Source organism: Crocuta crocuta, unplaced genomic scaffold (genome assembly GCF_008692635.1).
Source record: "Crocuta crocuta isolate KB4526 unplaced genomic scaffold, BGI_CrCroc_1.0 scaffold24, whole genome shotgun sequence".
Lineage (NCBI taxonomy): Eukaryota > Metazoa > Chordata > Mammalia > Carnivora > Hyaenidae > Crocuta > Crocuta crocuta.
In genome coordinates this window covers 10,219,419-10,240,318 of record NW_027530974.1, presented here as the reverse complement: position 1 = coordinate 10,240,318, position 20,900 = coordinate 10,219,419, and the positions used below count along the sequence as shown (strand labels likewise).

General features: G+C 42.8%; 1 protein-coding gene and 1 long non-coding RNA gene across 3 annotated transcripts in view; one reads left to right on the top strand and one right to left on the bottom strand.

The window, feature by feature from the left end:
• Positions 1-752: 752 nt before the first annotated feature.
• LOC144236455 (uncharacterized) lies at positions 753-20,176 on the bottom strand. Its single transcript, XR_013336551.1, has 3 exons — positions 19,934-20,176; positions 7,474-7,542; positions 753-926 (listed from the first exon to the last, which is right to left on the bottom strand). It is a non-coding gene; the product is annotated as an uncharacterized LOC144236455 (long non-coding RNA).
• ADTRP (androgen dependent TFPI regulating protein) overlaps positions 14,226-20,900 on the top strand; it is a 69,341-nt gene continuing 62,666 nt past the window's right edge. Inside the window, exons 1-2 of one of the 2 annotated variants that reach the window (XM_077770105.1) lie at positions 14,226-14,333; positions 15,027-15,263. In XM_077770105.1, coding sequence (XP_077626231.1) covers positions 15,111-15,263 — 153 coding nt within the window. In that variant the 5' untranslated portion in view covers positions 14,226-14,333; positions 15,027-15,110. Of the gene's footprint in view, positions 14,334-15,008; positions 15,264-20,900 lie in introns of both variants that reach the window. The other variant, XM_077770104.1, reaches the window with a different exon arrangement.

Genomic DNA, 20,900 nt, shown 5'->3' with positions numbered 1-20,900 from the left:
TGGATGTCTTCTTTGGAAAAGTGTCTATTCATGTCTTCCGCTCATTTCTCAACTGGGTTATTCATTTTTGGGTGTTGAATTTGATAAGTTCTTTATAGATTTTGGATAATCACCATATATCAGATATGTCATTTGCAAATATCTTCTCCCATTGACAAGTGACAAACTCTCTCTTCTAAGTGCTTTACATGAAGAAGTACAAAATACTTTGGGAATATAAATGCTAGAAGGATCCCCAGGTGAAAATACAACACATTATTTTTCAAAATTTCTGGGAAATTTAGCATATAAACAAAATAAAACTTTTATAAGATATTTGGAAAGATAGAATAGTAGGGCAATTTAGATAATGCTTTTAATTTTTTTGAAATAACTTTTTAATTTGGGATGATATTACATTTATGGAATAGTTGCAAAGAAAGTTCTTGGAGTCTCCAGATGACAGTAGGTCTCTAAGTCAGATAGCAATGACTTCAAGTCCCAGTTCTGCAATTTGTTATCATGTCCTTGGACACATTGTTTAACCACCTATATTCTTAGATGTGGCTTCTTGAATTGTAAAATGGCACAAAAATACTTGCTTTAGAGGTCTGTAGGAAAGAAAAATGACAGAATATGCATGAAGTGTTTTGTATGTGCCTGGGCCATTGATGTGCTTAATAAGCATTAGCACTTATAATTTATATGGATGATATATTTGTTTTAAGAAATTAATGAAAACCATACATTACAATAATTGTAAATGGCCAAAGTTTAGCAATGATAATTTCCATTCCAAAGTATAAGTTCCATTTCCTTCCTTATCTTTCTTCTTTCCTTAGGCAGCTGAGGGAGCTCTTAGTTCTAACCTCCATCCAGGCTCATTCCACACCAGGCCAAATGGATCCACCATCTTCTTGTCTCACATTGTCAGCAAGCTCTTCCACCTAAAGAAATGGAGGGAAGATGGAATGGGTACACCCATTGTCTTAGTTCAGACTGCTATAACAACAATACCAGTGGCTCAACCAACAGACCTCTATTTCTCACAGTTCTGGAGCTGGAAGTTCAAGATTAAAGTACCAACAGATCCAGTGACTGGTGAGAGCTCACTTTCTAGTTTGCGGAAGGCTATATTCTTATTATCTCTTCACATGAAAGAAAGCAGAGAAAGGAAACAAACTCTCTCCAGCCTTTTCTTATTAGAGCTCCAATTTCATCATGAGGTGTCCACCCTTATGACCTAATTACCTTCCATAGGCCCCCATCTCCAAATACCATCACCTGGGGTATTGGGTTTCAATATGTGAACTTTGACAGTTAGTCCATAGCACTTATCCAGGATTGAAGGTTGGAACATTCTGTTGTGGTCTGCTCAGTAGAAGCTCACCGAGGGAGCTCACAGTGCACCGTTTCGGGAACTCTGGGCATGGATATGGGACACCATTTTCTTTCGGGCTGGTGAATGATCAGCTTTCCAGTGTCTCCCTGCTGATCTGGGAAAAGGGGTAGAAGGGCAGAGAAACTGGGGCAGGGGGCAAGCATCCTCTTCCTTTTTTTCCCTGTCTGTGACCTCTGAGGTGCTGAGGGCCACTTCTCTACCTCACAAACACAGAGAATTCCCAGGATTCTCTGCAGGCCTCTCTGTGGTCCATTAGGGTCATGTGCATTTACCTTCATCATTGCATAACAGTCACTCCTACCATCTGATTTCCTTAGAAGAAAATACTTCTATCTAGACAATATTTGGGCTATGCTTTCAAAAACAGTTTTTTCAAGCTTCAAAACTTGGTCAACAGTCAGGCATATTAGAATTGTTTCCATATTTCTCTCTGCTACCAGAAAACATTCTGATTGTCACTTAGCCACCCCCTTGATTAAATCAAAGACAGCAGCTGAGTGATGGCTTTTCCTCCTACCCTTCCTTGCCCACCTGAATCTGCATACTCTCTGTCTCTGTCTCTCTGTCTGTCTGTCTTTCTGTTTCTCTCTCAAGGGAGAGGTAGTGATAATTTTCAAACGTTGGACATTAGGTCAATTTCAGTTGCTCTTTACAATTCGTAGCAAACTTAGCAGGGGCATTGGGAAGTTATGGGTCATTATAGTCTGAATGGAAAGCCCCAGGTCAAGGGCAGCAACTTGTCTTCAGTTTAAAAGCCAATGTTGCCCTTAAGACAACTCTGAAATGCATTTTGAAATTGTTCCCATCAATGTGTTTTGGAAAGAATTCAGGCTGCTTGTAACAGAGAGCCTATTGATACCATGCCATTCACCAAAGATACACAGCAAAAGTTGCGACTGCAAACATACTTCCTGGTGGTTAGGTACTTGTGGTCCAGATGGGCTTTCTGAGGTGGTGGCTGTGAGGACAGACATCTTCCAAGTACTCTGTATGATAAGACCTCATGCTTATTGAGTATGTACCATCTTATAAGCTCTACCCTTAGCCCTTCACATGTACTATTCCATTCAACCTGCATGGAAACACTACGACTTGTGCACTATTATAATCCCCACTTTACAGCTGCAGAAACTGAGACACAGAAAGTTTCGTTAACTTGCTCACAGACATACAGGTGGGAAGAAAGGAGACTGGGATTTGACGAGGGCACACTGACTTTGGAGCTCATGCTCCTGGCCGTTGTGTGAAAATATTTTGCCTTGCTTGGCTTTGGAGGCAACACTTCTTTAGAAGCCAACATTTAACTGCAGGCTGGAAGCCTCACCAAAATAACAGAGAGCAATTTGAGAGCCTTTGAAATCACCCAGCAGCTTGCAGACATTTCCTCTGTCACCCTCTTTCTCATAATGTCCCCACAATGATGTCACTGATGGCAGAGAGTAGCAGACCAAGAGCAGCGCCAGGACTGAGGGCTGGATTTTGCTACTTGGCCCTTGATCCCAGGGCTTCTAGACCCAGCATGTTCTCTCTGAGCTCCTGGGCCAGTCTTCAGAGTTACAGCCAGGTTGATGGAACCAGAGATCCTCACACTAATCCCACCAAAAAGCCAAAAAAAAACTATATAAAAACTCTTTCTACACTACTACTAGGTGGGGGAGGATGTCATTTGGCCTTCAGCGATATAACCACTGTTCCCCAAAATGGGGAAAAAGTCAGCCTATTGCACCTCAAGTAAGATTATTGGCATGGAGTCTTCATGGTTTGAGGAGAGCCTTGAAGACAAATGGCTATGCTTCATTTATTTTCTATTAGGACTTCTCCAAATCCTTGTAACAGGATATCCTCTGACTCTTAGAAGGTGGACAGAGAAGGGGAACAAGTAGAACAAAAGTTTTGACCTCTTTGAAGACAAACATACAAAGGATTGGTACCAAAGTACAGAGTCAGAAGGAGACATTTTCTCCAATCAGCTGAAGACCAGCTGTACCTCTGTCTCTAGGAGCTGACAATCTATAAAACATTCTTATCCTGAGCAGGCCACATTTCAAAGAAATCTACCTTTGTTGACGATAACACAGAAAGGCTGACTTTATTCTGTACTGGTGTGTGCTTGATTTTGGACACCAATAAATCCTGGATTCACTTTAAGTAGCCCCAAATGTCATGAACATTCTGGTGGAGAACGGTGAAAATTACCCAGTAGTCATAGACACACCTCCACCAACCAGATAATGTGAAGCAATTCCAGCTAAATGATTAGTATGTAATAATTTCTATGTGCTTGGCAGGGAGAAAATGCCAAAGAGGCCAACAGATTTGACCTTAAATTTCAGCTATTTGGTAAATAGAATTCCGTGAAGTTTCATGTAATTTTCAGAGTTTGAGGATGGCATTTCTGTTCAGAGGGCAGCCAAATGATGAGCCCAAACAACTCTTTTTGGCCAAATGAGTCAACTCTGCAATAAACAATCTGGCAGGTTCTTTTTTAAGTTAAGGGGATTTTTAAAAGCACAGCAACATTTTCCTCACTTTTATGAAACACTGCCCCATGTTTCCAGGCAGAAAAGCAAAAACTTTCAAAAGGTCATGTAATGTCATTTCAGCGATGTAGAAATAAGAAGAAAACCAACTAACAAGCAAAAAGCATATATCTGATAACGATCTTTGGCAGCATGTCTTGAAGCAGAAAATATAAGTATGCATGCGTATATATGTAATGGTAAGAGGATTTCACCTTGAAACTTCATAGCTCTAATTCCATAATAAAGACCACTTGTTTGTCTCAGGCTAGATTAGCCTTTGAGCTGGGTTATACAGGAAATCAAATCCTGTTTCATTATAGGAGGCGTTGCCAATATCCTCCTTGAGTACAGGTTTGAGCAGATGTGGTAAGAGGCAAATAAAGCCTTTTCCTTGTCCCAGGCAGGAGGAATTGGCACACACAAACACAGACTGGGATCCTGAAGTTCTCCCATAAGGGTTTGGGAGAAACCCCTCCCTCCACACAATCATGGCTGGTCTCATTGGGGACATTGAAGTCTTCTGACTTCTGCCAAGCAGTGCTCCTCAACTGGGGGTGTAATTCTCTCTAGGGGACTTTTCAAAATGTCTGGAGATATTTTGGGTTGTCCTACTAGGATCGAGCTCCAGTGGCATCAGATAAACAAAGTACATCAAAGTAGTGTTATGATGTTTCAAGAAATTATCATTGGAACCACAGCCTACAAAAGTCAAGCTACGCCCTGAGTGCCAAACCTAAACAGGATGACTGATTGCTAAAATAAAAGACTTAAATAAGACTCAAGAGACTTTTAAGATAATAATCAAAATGTCTAAGATTAAATGAAGATCACTGGCCACACCAAGAATCAGGAAAATTACAGCTTGAATGAAAAAAGGTAATCAGCTGACACCAAGAGAGACACAGATATTGGAATTATCTGACAAAGATTTTAAGGAGTTGTTATAAAAATGGTTTAAGGAACAATTACAAATTCTCCCAGAACAAATGATAAATCAAAACTATTGACAAAGAAGTAGAAGTTATTGAAAAGAACCAAGTTGAAATTATAGAACCAAAAGATACAATAACAGAAACAAGAAAGCAAACAAACACCTAACTGGCTGGGCTCAATAATAGGGCAGAGGTAATAGAAAATAAAATTGATGAAACTTAGGACCAATTAATATAATTTACTCAATATGAAAAACAGGAAATGGCCTGGAAAAATATAAACAGAGCCTCAAGGAATTGTGGGATAATAACAAAAATTCCAAAATTCATATTACCAGAGTCCCAGAAGGAGAGTAGAAAATGAGTTGGAATGAAAGAGTATTTAAAGAGAATAATGGCTGAAAATTTCTCAACTTTGATGTAAAACATAAATCTACAGACTTAAGAAATTGAACAGTTCTCTAAATATGATAAGCTCAAAGAAATCCATGCCACAACATATCATAATTAAATGTCTAAAAACTAAAGACGAGGTAATTAAAGCAATAGAGCAACTGTAGAGAAGCAATGATAAAGGAACACAAATTCAAATAAAACATATTTTTTAATCTGAAACCATAAAGGCCAGAGGAAGTTGCACATTTTTCTTCCTTTTTTTAATAGATTTTTTATTTTTTAAAATGTATTTAAAATGTTTATTTATTTATTTTTGAGGAAGAGAGAGTGAGCACACAAGTGGGGGAGGGGCAGAGAGAGAGGGAGACACAGAATCTGAAGCAGGATCCAGGCTCTGAGCTGTCAGCACAGAGCCCGATGCGGGTCTTGAACCCACAAACCATGAGATCATGATCTGAGCCAGATTCAGATGCTTAACTAACTGGGCCACCCAGATGTCCCACACATTTTTCAAGAAAGAAAAATAAAACCTGTCAATGGTAAATTCTACATCTTACAAAAGTCTTCAGGAATGAAAGGGGAATAAAGACCTTCTCAGATCAAGAAAACTCAGATGAAGGAAAACAAAAGACTTTTATTGCTAGCAGTCTTGCCTTTACAAAATGGCTAAAGGAAATATAGCTGACCCTTGAAAACACCAGTTTGAGCTGCCCAGGTTCACTTATATGTAGATTTTTTTTTAAGAGTTGACAGCAAAAGCCACAGAATGTTAATTTGCAACTGCGCACCTGAGTCTCCACAGGGCCAGATCAAAGGTGACTGGTGCTGAGGCCCTGTCTGCCGGCCCCTGAGTGCACAGGGAGGCTGACCAAGGCTGTCAGCAGCCCCTGGGGGCTCCAGGTCCAGAGCTACACTTTTCCCTGTGTGCCAACAGGGTGGGTGAGTGGGGTGCTCAGGGCTGGCAAGAGGGAGGCTAAGCTGAGCAGAGGAATAGCTCAGAGGGCATGGACCACAGTAGGTAGGGAGTCCCTGATTCTTCTGCCCCTTATCTTCCATGCACTAGCTTGGGGAAGCTGGTCAGGGGAAGCTTGGAGCTTCAGGCCCCACCTGGGCTGGGCATGGGCCCTTCCCCATGTGGTGCCCTGCCTGGCTCTGTGGCCTCCTGGAAACTTGAGCACTCACAAATGGCCACAGCTATGGGCTGGTGGTATACTTGTAGGCAGATATGGCAACTGTTCTATACCTCTGCACTACTACGGCCACCTGTGGGTCCAACCAACATCTGATACTGCTGAGCTGGAGCCAACAGGAGAGGAACATCCTCATCCTGGGCCCAGGCCCACCGCTGCTGCTGTCTTTCACTGGCCCAGCCTATCTATACATGGATTTTTTTTTCAATAAATATATGAACAGTACTATAAATGTATGTTCTCTTCCTTATGATTTTCTTAATAATATTTCCCCCTCTAGCCTGCTTTATTATAAGAGCACAATATATAACATATACATAATACTTGTTAATTGGCAGTTATGTTATTGGTAAGGCTTCCAGTCAACAGTAGGTTATTAGCAGCTAAGTTATTGAAGAGGTGAAAGCTATATGCAGATGCGTGGGGCCTCAGCATTGTTCAAGGGCCTATGGTAATTCTAACTGAAAGATGATGATAAAGGAGGGAAACTTGAAGCATTGGAAAGGATGAAAGAGCAATGTGAAGAGCAAAAGTATGGTACAGACAGTAGACTAACTCTTCTCATGAGCTTTGTAAATCATATTTAAGGAGTAGAACAAAAGTTACAACACCATCTGATGTTCAAGAGTGTGATATTTAAAAGCAGGAAAAGTAAAGGAACTAAAATGGAAGCAAAGAGTCCACACGTCATTTGAAATGTTAATGACAATAGACTCTAATAAGTCATGTATGTATATTATCATACCAAGAGCAACCATTAAGAAAACTATACAAACAGATACACTCAAAACCACTATAATTCAATCAAGATAGAATACTAAAAACATACACAATAATACACCGGAAGGCAAGAAAGGAGGAACAGAGGTGCAAGAAATAGAGGACACAAAAAGTAACAAATAATTTAATGATAGACAACTACCCTAAATGTAAATGGTCTAAATATACCAATTAAAAAGCAGAGGTTGGCACAGTGAGCTTAAACAAACAAACAAACAAACAAACAAAAACCCCCAGCCACAACCCATCTATACTATTTACAAGAAACTCACTTTAGGGGTGCCTGGCCTGCTCCGTTGAGGGGTGTGTGGCTCTTAATCTCAGGGTCATGAACTGGAGCCCTGTGATGAGTGTAGAGATAATTTAAATAAATAAAAACTTTTACAAAATTCACTTTAATTTCAACAAAATTGGTAGCTCGTCAGTACAAGGACCAAAAATATATACCACGTAAGCATTAAATTAAAAAACAAGGAGCAGTAATATTAATATCAGATAAGGTAGACCTTATAAGAGCAAAAAATAGTATTAGAAACAAAGAAAGACATTACATAATGATAATTCCTAAACACCAGGAAGACATAGCATTCCTAAGGATGTACGTCCCAAACAAGAGTATCAGATACATAACAGCAAAATCTGATAGACCTGAAAAGAAAAGTACACAGATCCATAATTATTATTAGGGATGTTAACACCCCCTTTCAGCAAATCATATAATTATTAAATAGAAGATCAGCAAATCACAGTGCTGGTTATGTATATGACTGTACATGACTTATACGTATTTCTCTATAGACTTCCAAACAAGATAACCAGAGCTTAACCGAGGGTCCCCTTACAGTGAATTTCCCAGGAAAGCATAAATTCACATGAGAATTTTAAAAGATTGAAATTAGAATGTGCCGGTGGTCAGCACTGAATATGTTTCTTAAGTATGTTAATTAATTTAGGATGTAAAAATCTGTTGGAAGTATCTGAGTTTTCTTATGAGAAGTCTGATTAACATGGTGTTTGCAAAATACATCAACTCTGACACCGAGTCTGAAAAAGGCATTTCTTCCTTTCCTCCCTCCCTCTCTTCCTTCCTTCCTTCCTTCCTTTCTTCCTTCCTCCCTCCCTCCCTCCCTCCTTTAGAAAGAAAAATTCTTTCTAAGATTTTACTTACTTACCTATTTGTTTGTTTATTTATTTATTTATTTATTTTTTGAAGAGATGGGGAAAGGGCAGAAAGAGAGGGAGAGAGGGAGCCTTAAGCAGGTTCCACGCCCAGCATGGAGCCCAATGTGAGGCTCAGTCTCATGACTGTGAGATCATGACCTGAGCCACCCAGGCGCCTCTGAAAAAGGCATTTCTATGTAGTTAGTTTTTCTTTAATAACTTCATCAGACCTCATATAATCAAGTGACACACAAACTAACTCAAGCAAGAAAAATTCGCCTGAAATTTCTAGAACTTGGGTGCAGAACAAAACAATTCAAAAGACAGTGAGAGCTCACTGGCTTGATTGAAAGACTTGTATTCTAGTACCTGCTCCCCTATTAGCAGCTCTGTGATTTGGGGTAAATCCTTTCACCTCTCTGAGCTTTAATTTTCTCATCTGAAAGATGAACAGGTTGAATTAACTGACCTCAAAAGGTTCTTTCCTGTTCTGAACTTTTAAAACAAATGTGTCAGTTTCTTGCTTGTAAACAGGAAGAGTTCTTTGGCTCTGGATTGAAAATGCATCTTCAAAACTGCCAACAGAGAACTTTGCTCCTTTGAGTGAGTCTGAGAAGATCAGCACAAAGCACTGCATTCTGCTATGAAAACAAACCTGGGGGCCAAAGAGTAAGGTGAGTCTGAAGANGAAATGGGACCACTTTCTTACAACGTAAAAAAAAAAAAAAAAAAAAAAGATAAGACTCCTCTGCCTTTCAGAGTTGACTTTGTTTGGTAGCTGGAAACACACATGTTCTCACCAAAGAGACTTCAGAAGGGGTCTTCAATGAACGTTCTAGTTTTTAAAAAGCAGAGTAGTTACAGTGACCTCTAAGAAAAACAAATGTTCTGAGATGTGGTATAAATAACCCAATGGGTAAAATGCTTCATTCGAACTCAGTTCTTAGCTGCGTGTACAGCAAGCAGACAAAGGCTCCTAGGGATGCAAAATGCACCGAAAATCAGAGCCTACTTCCCCGCTACCTGGCTCCAACTGGACATCGCGCATCTGTTATCTACTTATTTCCAGAATCGCTTCCCTTTTACTGGGGAGAGTCCTTTAGACGTCAGCGAAGTGATACCGAGTCAAAGGCAGCAGGGGTTTTAGGAAAACACAAACAGCTCTAGGTGACAGGGGTGGTGATAATTGGGAAAACCACGAGCTCAAGACCCCATAGGTAGATATTAAGAATACCACAAGACCAGAACTGATCCTTGCAAACAAATCTTTATTAGCATCTGGGATTTACTTACAAGCGTGAATAGTTCTGAGGTCCCAGAGGTGTACCAGACAACCCCTGGCTCCATCGGGTGGGAGTTCCAGCAAGAAAAGGTAGCCTGCTCAGATGGGGATTTAAGGATGGGACTATTTACTGAAGAGCGGGCAAAGTTAAGGGAGGCTACAAGATGTGTGGAGGCATATCAGCTTTCAAGGGAATGAGCCATCTCAAACTGGCTCTGAGCAAAGTTAAGAGGCAAGGGGAATGCAGACAAGTTCTACTGACCTTGAAGCTTAACATGACTGTGAGTTGTTCGTATTTTGTTTGTTTAGCACTTGCAGCTGGAGGGGCCTCTCTCTTGTGCCAGAATGAAACCATACTTGTCAACCTTTTCACTGTGACCTCAAGAATGCTGAGCTCTGCCATCCCATTTCCTTCTCACCACTGTGCTACCTGTAACCAACACAGTGGAGCGTCTTCCAGCACCGTGGGGCTCTAGTTGGCTTCATGGAATGAGTAGGTGTGTATCTGTGAGGCCTTGGGGCTTCCCTCCAGTGTCTTCAGGGCCCAGCCTTGATCAATTACTCTTTTAGCTCAGTGTGTGTCCTGATTTTCGGAAGCAAGACAATCACCACTCTAGGTACTGCAAGTCCCATTTCACCCTCGAGGTAACTAACACCCCAGTGAGGCTGATAGCCACCAGCCCAAGGTCACACTGTAGACTCAAGCCCAGCTTGAGCCCCTGCTTTTTGGACCTCATCATTTTATGACTGGCCTAGGAATGGGTTATAATCTCTACAAGGCAACACCATTATCCATCCTGGTAGCCATGGCTACTTTGCTCAGTGAGATCGCTTTAATCCTTATCTTCTCCTACATGATATCTGGAGTTTTCCCATGATTCAGTCAGTGCATTTATCTTGAGCTCAATCTTCTGTATATTTGGAATGACAGGAAATGTGCAGGATAATTTAGGTTCCATTAGTGGGTTATGCGTACCTCTATTATGGTACTTATCACATCATGCTAAATTTTTTTTGTTTAGATATCTGTCTCTGTCACTTGAATGTGAGTTCCTCCAGGACCTGGGCTATATCTTACTCATCTTAGTGTTCCAGCTTCTCCACAGAACCAAGCAGCTGAACACTTTGAACATAGTAAGTTTTTAATGAATGAGCCGGCTTTACAGTAAGGCTCATTAGACACCTATGCCTGGATATATATATATTCATGTATTTGACAACTATTTCTTAAGTTTTTACTGTGTGTCCAGCACTATGCTGAGCTCTAAGAATCCAAAAACACCATCTTTGAACCCAGGGAGATAACAGTTTGTTAAAGAGATTCATTTATAATTGCTATGGAGTAAGTGTTTTGCTTCTCCAACATTTTTATGTTGAAATATTAACTTTCAAGGTGATGGTATTAGGAGGTGAGACCCTACGGAGGTGATTAAACCTTTAGAGCGGAGCCCTCATGAATGAGATTATTCCCTTTACATAGGAGTCCCCACAGGGATCCCTCACCCCATCCCACATGTGAAGATGTAGCAAGAAGGTGACTGTCTATGAACCTGGAAGCTCTCATGAGATACTGCATCTCCCGGCACCTTGACCTTGCACTTTCCAGATTCCAGAACTGGGGGAAATAAGTTTTTGCTGTTTATAAGCTACCAAGTCTATGGTATTTTTGTTATAGAATCCTGAATGGACTAAGACACTAATAATCATCATGAAATTTGCAGAGAGGCATAAGGTATTAAGAAGACTAGAGGGAGACATTTAATATGGCCTGGTTGAGGAGATGTTCAGGGAAGGGTTCCTAGAGAAGGAAATTGCTGAGCTGAACTTTTTAGACGATGGTATCTAGTAAAGTCTGGCATATGACATAGCCAAGTGTGGTTGGAGGAAATGTGAAACCAAAATGAGGCTGGAGAGAATACCAAGTTGGGGATAAGAGGAAAACTAGGTAGAAGACAGTTACCACAGTACTGGAAAGAGATTGGGAAAACTTGAACTAGGGCAGCTGTAGACAGAATGGAAAGACGAAGACTGACTTGTGCTTGATTTGGGAGATGAACTTGGCAGGATATGGAAATGAGGGAGACAGAGGAGACAAGGAAGACTCCCAGGTGGACCATGGGGCCATCCACCTAAGACAGAGAATAGAGACAGAAGGTCAGGTTTGTTCGGTGCATCTGACTCATTCAGAAAATAGCCAACATGTAGTGAAAGATCTATTTGAAACTCTGCAAGGATAGGGAGAGGCCTGGGAATACATATATAAAACTTGTGGTTATCCACTGGAAAGTAGTGGCAGACACCATGGAAAGTAGTGGCAGACACCATGATCTGTGGTGGGGAGTATCACCAGGGTGAGTGTGTAGGGAGATGGACAGAGGGCTGGGGCAGCTCCCTGGGAAACACCAACACATAAGGAGCTGGCAAAGATAGAGGAGCTCACAAAAAAGACTGGGTAGAACAGTCGGGGCATTTTGGAGGTGCTAGGGGGACAGCCCTGCTCATGTGTGGCTTCCTAGGGCCAGCTTCCCTGACCTCAGGCCACTCCAGGTCCTGTGCTATTATCCTCCATGGAAGTTACCATAACTATAAATTAATACTCAATTGTATTATTCTTTAATGTTCACACCCCCTACTAGAATAAAGACTCCATGAGGTCAGGGATTGGATTCCCCCCCGCCCCAATTCCCCAGGGTATCCACAGAGCCTAGTAAGTACCTGGCAATTAGCAGTTGCTCAATAAGTATTTGTGTCACTGAAGACTGGTGTTCCAAACTCCCAGAGGGTAGAGAGTTTCAAAGAATGTTGCTTTTAGTGGTCAAGTTATCTGCTCAATGCAAAGGATAAAATATGTTTATTTTATATTTTTAGTACTTCCTATAAAAATGCATATTTCTGTCAGTTTTCTATTCAGTTAGGAAACAATTCTCTACTGCTTCTCCTGGATATGATGTGAAGCCTCAAGATACTTGGAAAATGGAGAAAGGCAGGGTAACAGCAGATTTAGTATGTATTAGTTTATAATATCATGTAGCTAAATGGTAACACTGCTGTTATTCCCCCAAAGCTCTACCTGTTCGCAGAGCAGGAGATGGATGGCCAAAGTGCTTCATGAAAATTGATCTGGCTATTTAACCACAGGTACAAGTTATTATGTGAACATGTTCACAAGGTAGATTTTCCTTTCAACAACATTTTTGTGGAAAATTTTATAAGAAACTATGCTGAATTAAAAAGTTATATATCTTCTATATAGAAGTCCTCATATATATCATTCAGTGCCAAACATTGAACAGCTTACAAACAAATTTAAATAACTGTATCAATATTTATGAAAGGCTTTATGTATGGGCACTGAGGTTAATGCAGGGGGGAAAATCCTGGTGTTAAAAGGGCACCCTCCCTTTTGGGTATACATATTCCAGACAGTTGCATCTTTGTCTTCCTCTTTTTTCCTCAAATCCTCACACATCTGCAGATCTTTGCTTGAGATTTTTGTATAAGGGGATAAGTCCCCTAAATCCATGATCACGGGCACAGTGAAAACACCCCAGGAGACACAGCACAATAACTTATATGTGCACCAAGTTTCAAAACTGATCTGATCCTTTCCTGAGAACTTTCCCATGGGAGAGAGACAGGAATAAAAGGGCTTCAGCAGGGAGTGGAGAAACATTTGCAAAGGAAGTCTGAGGTTCTGCAGAGCAAACACTGTTTCTTTGTGGTCAGGCACACTGGTTAGAGTGCAGAATGCAGCTCTGTCTCTTACTACTTTTCAAGCATCCTTGCTTCAATTTCCTCAGCTGAGGATGGGGTTCCTAATAGTGAGAGGTTCATCATAGTACTTACTTCATAGTGGTGCTTGGACTGTTAAATGAGCTAACATGTGTGAAGCACTCAGAACAAGGCCTGTCACATGTTAAGTATTGGCAAAGCATTAACTGCTTCTGTTATTTGCAATTATTATTATTTTTTTTTTGGAGAGAGAGAGAGTGTGAGCAGGTGAGGGGCAGTGAGAGAGGCAGACAGAGGATCTGAATCAGGCTCTGTGCTGACAACAACGAGCTAGACGTGGGGCTCAAACTCATGAAGTGCAAGGTTACAGTCTGAGTGGAAGGAAGTTGGACCCTCATGCTCTACTGACTGAGCCAGGGATGCCCCTGTTATTTGCAATTTTAACCCAGGCCATGGGGTTGTGTGCACAGAGTTTGATGTCACCATTTGCCAGATCATCCTCTCCCTTGGCAGCACTTACAATGAAGACCCTCTATTGCTGGCTCAGGTTTGCTCTCCCTACCTCCGGCCACCATCTACCACCCTTTCTGATATCTGGGGTCTGATGACTCTTAGGAGGTGGGTCTGTTTTTGTTTTGCGCTCCATGTGCAGCCTGGAGTTCTTTCTCCCAGTACTTGCAAGCCCTGATTAAATCATCCAACAGCACCAACTCCAGACTTAGGAACGGCATTGGGAGCCCTTCCCTTGAGGATTTGCTCAGAACCCTCTGAGTCAGTTGCCCAGGGAAACAAGGTGGTGATGTCACAAGGTATCACACTTCTAGCACTTTCTCAGGGTCCTTCTGTTGAGCCTGAGCACTGCCCGGTTCTGCCAACTCTGCCCGGCCTAAGCACATTCTCGTCCTCTCTAAGGCAATGCAGAGACCCTCACTCTCTCCCGGCAATGTCTAAACTCAGGTATGTTGGGGTCATGGCTACACACCTCTTCCTGTGCTTCTTTGGCCATGCTCTCAGAGCACAAAAATACCCATGCAAATAAATTATTTAGGGCAGCCCTGGGTAAACTTTGGTTCTCTAGGACATAGATATAAAACTAAAAAAAAAAAAAAAAAAAAAAGAAGAAGAAAAAAAAACCTTGGGGCTGTTCCCTGGAAGAGCAAAGTATGTTGCAGGTTTTATAGGGTCCCAGAGACCTCAGGAGCAAGATTTCAACATCCTTTCCCTTTCTACTTCCCTCCTTCTCCCTCTGTGCCATAAACATGCCCATAATCTCTCTTCTCTGCATCGACCTGATCCTCCCTCATCTGTCAAGAAGTATTATCCCAACTTTCTGGTTCTGTCCAAATGACAAGGAAAGAAAAGAAAATATGGCCAGGACAGTATTAGTTTATTGGTGTTTCACAATAAAGCCATTTAACCCCCACCCCACCCAAACAGTACAAAGTGCAGCTCTGGCGTTCCTCCTTGCCTAAGAATTTATGCAAATCTGAGGATTACTTGTAGTTATCTAAAGGAAAGGATCTGAAAGCCAGCAATAATCCTGTCTCCCAAGTTTATCAGGGAGGGAGCCTATGAGAGAAGCAAAATTCAGCCTTGTTGGAACTCCCAATCCCAGAGGGGTGTATTTTACAGCTCTCTGGCATGCCACAGGACTCAAACTGTGACCCACAGAAGGAGAAGGACACCAGAGAACAGCTACCTGAGACATTCACAGCTCCGTGGTCAGAGCTGGCCATGAGGAAGACTCGTACGTGCATATACCACTTCCTTGTTTGGAGCTGGTATATTTTTCTCAATTACTACATCTCACAGCAAGGAGGGGACCATCGGAAATCCAAAATCTTTCTAAATGGAGGACAGTGGAAATACTTGACGTTCCTAAATCTGGTAAGTCCCTATGACCATACCAGGAAGCGATCTGTTTGTCTATAATATCAGTGGTTTTACACATATCACCTTTGAGTTTTATTAAATACAACATCCCATTCTTTGTCTTCCTTCTTCATCGTTTGGAAGTTTTGGCTTTCTTTTTCCCTTGACAATTTGCTCTGAGAAACCTAATTCGGTGGCTACATTTTGAGCTAATCATTAAATGCTCTTTCAAGGAGGATCCTATCTTGGAGGAGTTCTCAGATGAGCTCAAATGGAAAGACTAAATGAATGGCTTCACCAGGGGACTGACTACAAACACAGGCAGGATTTTGAACTTTGCTTGGGGAAATCTGTGAGGGAAGGCAGAGTGGCGTATGTTGTGTGGGAAGCATAATTTCCAATGGGGGGAATGATGCCATTTCCCAGCACAGACTAAAAGATTTGTCTAAGAAAAGCAAACACGTTTTGCCATGTTCAGATACCACTTCAATTTTTTTATAGGCTCAGGCTCCATCTTAAAGGATAAATCACCCAACCAAATGGCAAATGCACATTTTCAACTATTTACAAACCAATCCAATGACTTGATTCCTTCTTGTCTCTCTAGCCCAGCTGACCGCATTCTGATGAATGAAGTGTGAATGAATGGGAGAAAAATCGATTTAAAAAGAAAAATGTGTTGGGAAGATGTAAAAGTAGTTTCAGACTTAAAAGTTAAAAATAGCACATCCTTTGGGGATGCTAATGAATGTTTGAGATTTTTAACTGAAATGTAGGGTGTGGTAAAAAAAAAAAACTCTGATTTCAGAAACTGGGCAAAATATTCCAATTCTTTGGAATCACGATCCTAAGCAGAAGTTATGCGTGGTCAGGACACGTGACACTATAAGGAGAGGAAATTCAGGAGGTCCAAAGCAAAGAGGCCTGGACGCTTTTCTTCTTCTCTGGCCATTTGCTGGCTTTTGATTCAAACCCTGGTAGCTCCAGTGTCTCTTGAAATTATCAAGATGACTGCTTGTTTCAATCATAGGATTTTATGAAACAAACACACACATAGAAAACAACAAAGAGATGCTTTTGTGGAACTAGAGTAACCCAGTGAAAACCTCTGCTCTGTGCATCCATTGGCTTTGTATTAATATCGGTCAACTAAAAGACAGGGGTGTCTGTAGTCAGGAAGGATGGTGGGATCTAACCCAAGTTCTAGCATGGAGGCCCCACCTCACACTAAGTATCACCTACTCCCACAAACCAGCTCCCTGACTTCTCCATTTTAACTCCGTTCTGTGACCCAGAGCTCTCTTATTTCCAAGTATGGAAAAAGCCACTTACCTTGTCAAAGACACTATTATTTCCTAGTTTTAATCCCCTTTCCGCTTCCTCAACTAATCAGCCAACAAATCCTATCTTTCTCCTTTTGTTAGACTCCTTACTTCTCCCCCAGTCTTACTATCCCTCTTATTACAGGCTCTTATTAATTTGTGCCTGGGCGACGAGATTATCTCTGTATTGGCCTCTCATTAACAATTCACCCACCTACCACTCAGATTCCAGATTAATCTTGCCAAAGCACTGTTTTTGGTTTGGTTTTGTTACAGACATCATGAGCCTGCTTGAGAAATGTGGCCTGCTACCAAAGAAAACACAGCAGCTCCCTCCTACCTCATGGAACCAATTACAAATTCTGACTTAAGACCTCACCTGCCTACCCAGCTTTCAGGTCCCCTTCTCCCCAGAAAAGCTGGTCTCTTCTCCAAGAAAGCCTGTGTCTTCTCTAGCATTGGTCCCTATGCTTCTTGCTGTCACTGCTCTGCCTGTATTTACACCTCCTTGAATGAAAGGTCTACCAGCCTCTCCACCATTTTGTTGTTTTCATAGACCCTTTGATATCCCATGTTTTCCTTCTGAGTTTTTTTTAAAAACTCTTTTTAATATTTATTTTATTTATTTTGAGAGAGAGAGAGAGTATGTGTGAGCAGAGGAGGGGCAGAGATGGAGAGAGAGAATCCCAAGCAGGCTCCATGCCATCAGGGCAGAGCCTGATGTGGGGGTTGAACTCACAAACCATGAGATTATAACTGGAGCCTAAGTGAAGAGTCAGAAGCTTAACTGACCAAGCTACCCAGGCACCCCTTTCCCTGAGTTTTTATGACATCTCTCAGTCTCTGCTTACTTATGTATACTATTATTTTCTTATTTCCACCCACATGTGAGTCTTAAGATTCCAATCAAATCACAAATGGCTCTAAAACAGGAGCTTTGTCTCCTAACATTCTGATTCTACACTGGACTTGCTACAATGGCTGGCATGGAGTACCCCTGAGTACTGAGTGACTTGGTATGTTGACTGCACTTGACCTTCAGCGTTTTCTAACTTCCTGAGCAATATTATCTTTTGTGACATCTTCTGGCCTTTGAAAAGAGCAGAGAGGGGCTCACTTACAGCTGTTTCCTTTCGGGGTTCTGTTAGGTGTCACTGAAAGTATGACTTAATGCAAAATTTTTCAGTTGGTGAAGATGAGTTGACTGTGGTTGGCTGTGTTTCAGAGGTTCGATTTAAAGAATAGATTTCATGTATGTTACTTATGGTGAGATACTGGGCCTTAACATTGCTCTGCTTTTGAGGCCTCCTGGGCTGATAAATGGTTGTGTTTCTTAATGATTAATTGGTGTTAACTAGGGATTCATTAATGATTAGCTAACGGTTGTGTTTATAAAGTCATAGAAGTCTCATAACCTCCTCTAACACTCTTCAGTTTATTTTATGTGAGCCTGTTGAAATCCGTACCCTATCCTGCTTTCCAGGAAATTTACACCCCCCTCCCTTGAAACAGCCTCAATTTTTACTTGGCTGAGTATCAGTGATGCTTCCTTTCAGAAGAGCACAATCCACTTGAGTGCAGGTCAAAATTCTGAGCGTCCCCATTTCCTCTTGAAGTATCCCANAAAGGCTTGGTGGCGGGGGATGGGGTGGGGTGGGGTGTTGCTAAATGTTGGTCACAGCGACCTAGTCCTGCCTGGTGCTTAAGGAGAGTAAAAAAAGGAGAGAGGAGCTGGGAGTTTTTGCCTCATGAGGGGTCCAGCCATCCCAGGGAAGAGGCAGCCAATTCTCTGTTGGGAAGGAGAGGGTGTGTAGCCTGGTGGTCATAAGCATGAGCTCTAGGGTCATGGGTCTCTAGGATGGTACCTCAGCCTCACACCCTCCTGGCTCCAGGACACTGGGTGAGGTATTTCTTTGTGTTTTGAGTTCCCAAAGCTGCCAAATAGAAATAAAGGTAGTGCATCGTCACAGAGCGACTGTAAGGGATGCATGGCTCCCTGCGCCAGAAGCACTCAGAATGCTGTAGGCACCAGATGATGAAAAGAGAAGTAGGAGGTGGGGATGAACTTCTAGTTCTCTTGTCTTTGAATAGAGGTCATGCAGAGGGAAAGGAGGTTTGGAGGGACATTGGTCCCCCCACGGCACCATGGTAGTGGGTCATGGCTCCAGGCAAGTGTCGCCCACCCGCCTCACTGCTCAGGTATCTCCCTCTGTGGGTTGCAGGCTCTGGCTTCCCAGCCGGAGGATGGTCACTGAGAGCCCCCACTTTCCCTGCAGGCGCAGCCTTCAGGCTCTGGGGCCATCCTGGGAGTAGATTTTGCAGCCTCAAGCAGGGAGCAGGCTGAATAAGGAAGCCCCTGAAGCTGGGCCTGGGGACAAGGCAGTGCCGCGGACATCATCGTGGTGCCCATGTTGGCTCTGGCTTCCAGTGCCTGAGCCCTCCACACATTTCCTCTCTTCTCTAGCCACTCCATTGCCATCCAGGGACTGTCTTACCTCAGGGAACATAAGCTGGGAGGTGGGGACGGGGGGGACTTTTAGCTGTGATTTAGCTTGCTGACTTTATACAGTTTGCTGGGCTTTCCTCTTTTGAAAAGTAAAGTTCCTTCTGAAGCCCTGGTAGAGGTGGCGCCACATAACTGGGATCTCCAAGGGAGATTCTGGGCGGGGGCCTCCCCGTTTCACCAACAGACATGACCTTTCCCTCCATTTGTCATAAAGTTGCGAAAGCCTCAGGCAGCCCTGACTTCATTCTCTTCGAGCCGTAACCATGACAACAGGAACCCCATCCCTTGGGTCCTCAGGAGTGGCAAAGCAGGGCCGGGGGAAGAGAAAGCCTTGACGACCCTCCATTGGTCCAAACCCTAAAGCAGCTCAAACAATGAGGAGACAGGGACGCATTTATGTTCCGGCACCCACTTCAGTACTTGGGGCCAACCTTGAATTTCCATCCTCAGGTTAACCTCTTAATCTGTGGAACTCTGAAGCTCAACAGAGTCAGAAATACACTTAACTGTCCATTCACAAAGATGTTTGAGGCCACCGTTGTTAGCTCTCAGGTGGCTGAAAGGAAGAGAACGGATGGCAGGGATCTGTCACCACCAGCATCCCAAATAAAATAGCTGTTGAGGTGCCTGGGTGCACTTAACTGACTAAATGTCCATTTTTAGCTGGGGTCATGATCTCGTGGTTCTTGGGTTCGAGCCCCACATCAGGCTCTGTGCTGACAGCTCAGAGCCTGGAGCCTGCTTCACATTCTGTGTCTCCCTCCCTCTCTGTTCCTCTCCTGCTCACACTGTATCTCTCTCTGTCTCAAAAAAATAAATAAACATTTAAAAAATAAAATAAAATAGCTGTAACTTACTGAGCAACCGTGACATTTTTGTAAGTTCTTTACACACAGGCGAGAGGTCAGGTGGCCTGGGCGTTGAATGCTGGCTCTGCCGTTCACTTGCTGTGTGATCTTGCATGAGTTACCTAGCTTCTCTGAGCCTCAGTTTCCTCATAGGTAGTGGGTACTGTGGTGTGGCCCCCAGGATCTCCCCATCTCCCCAGCATGGAGGTACTCATTCCCCAGTTCCTGGGAAGAGTGTTGGCTGTTGATGCCTCACAGCTGGGGGCCTGTCCTAGAATTGCCCTTTAGCAGATGGGAGCTGCCTAGACGAGGCTCAGGGCCCTCCCTGGAGTTGCTGCATCCAGTGACTGGTTGATTTGTGGTGTGGAGGCCGGGCTCTGGGAACACCCTGAAGAGCCAGCTCCGATCCAGAGCTCTTTTGGGGACCAGATGATTTCATGCCAATGCACTGCTCTTCCTCTTTTGTTGCTCAATCCTGCTGTCCCCCCTCTTCCCTCCCACGCACAGTTGTTCTGGGGGTACCCCTCAATGAACACTCTGCTGGCAGATCTAAGCATCTGCTCCTTTCCCAGGGAAACTGACCTACATAATGTAAAATAGAAAATGTACAGAAAAGACTCCTCCTCTCTGCTTCTTCCTAATAATGACACGTTAGCACAGGGCCTGCCCTGGCTTGTACTACATCGAATACAGGATATGGCACCTAACAGGCTCTCTGTGAATGTTGGTGGCATGAATAGATGACCAGAGCATGGGTCTAACTGGTAAGACTCACTCTCTAGAGCCCCCCACCCCACCTTTAAGGTAGTCCCTCCACATCCATCCCACTGTTTCTCTGAACCCAGTTATCATCAGTGTGCAACACTGACTCGGCATTCTTAGAATTCTTCTAACCCGCCCACCAGTGCTCTTGGTTTCTTCTCTTGTTTTTCCCCTCTTGTTGACAGCTGATATTCTTCATTTCTCCTATGTCTTT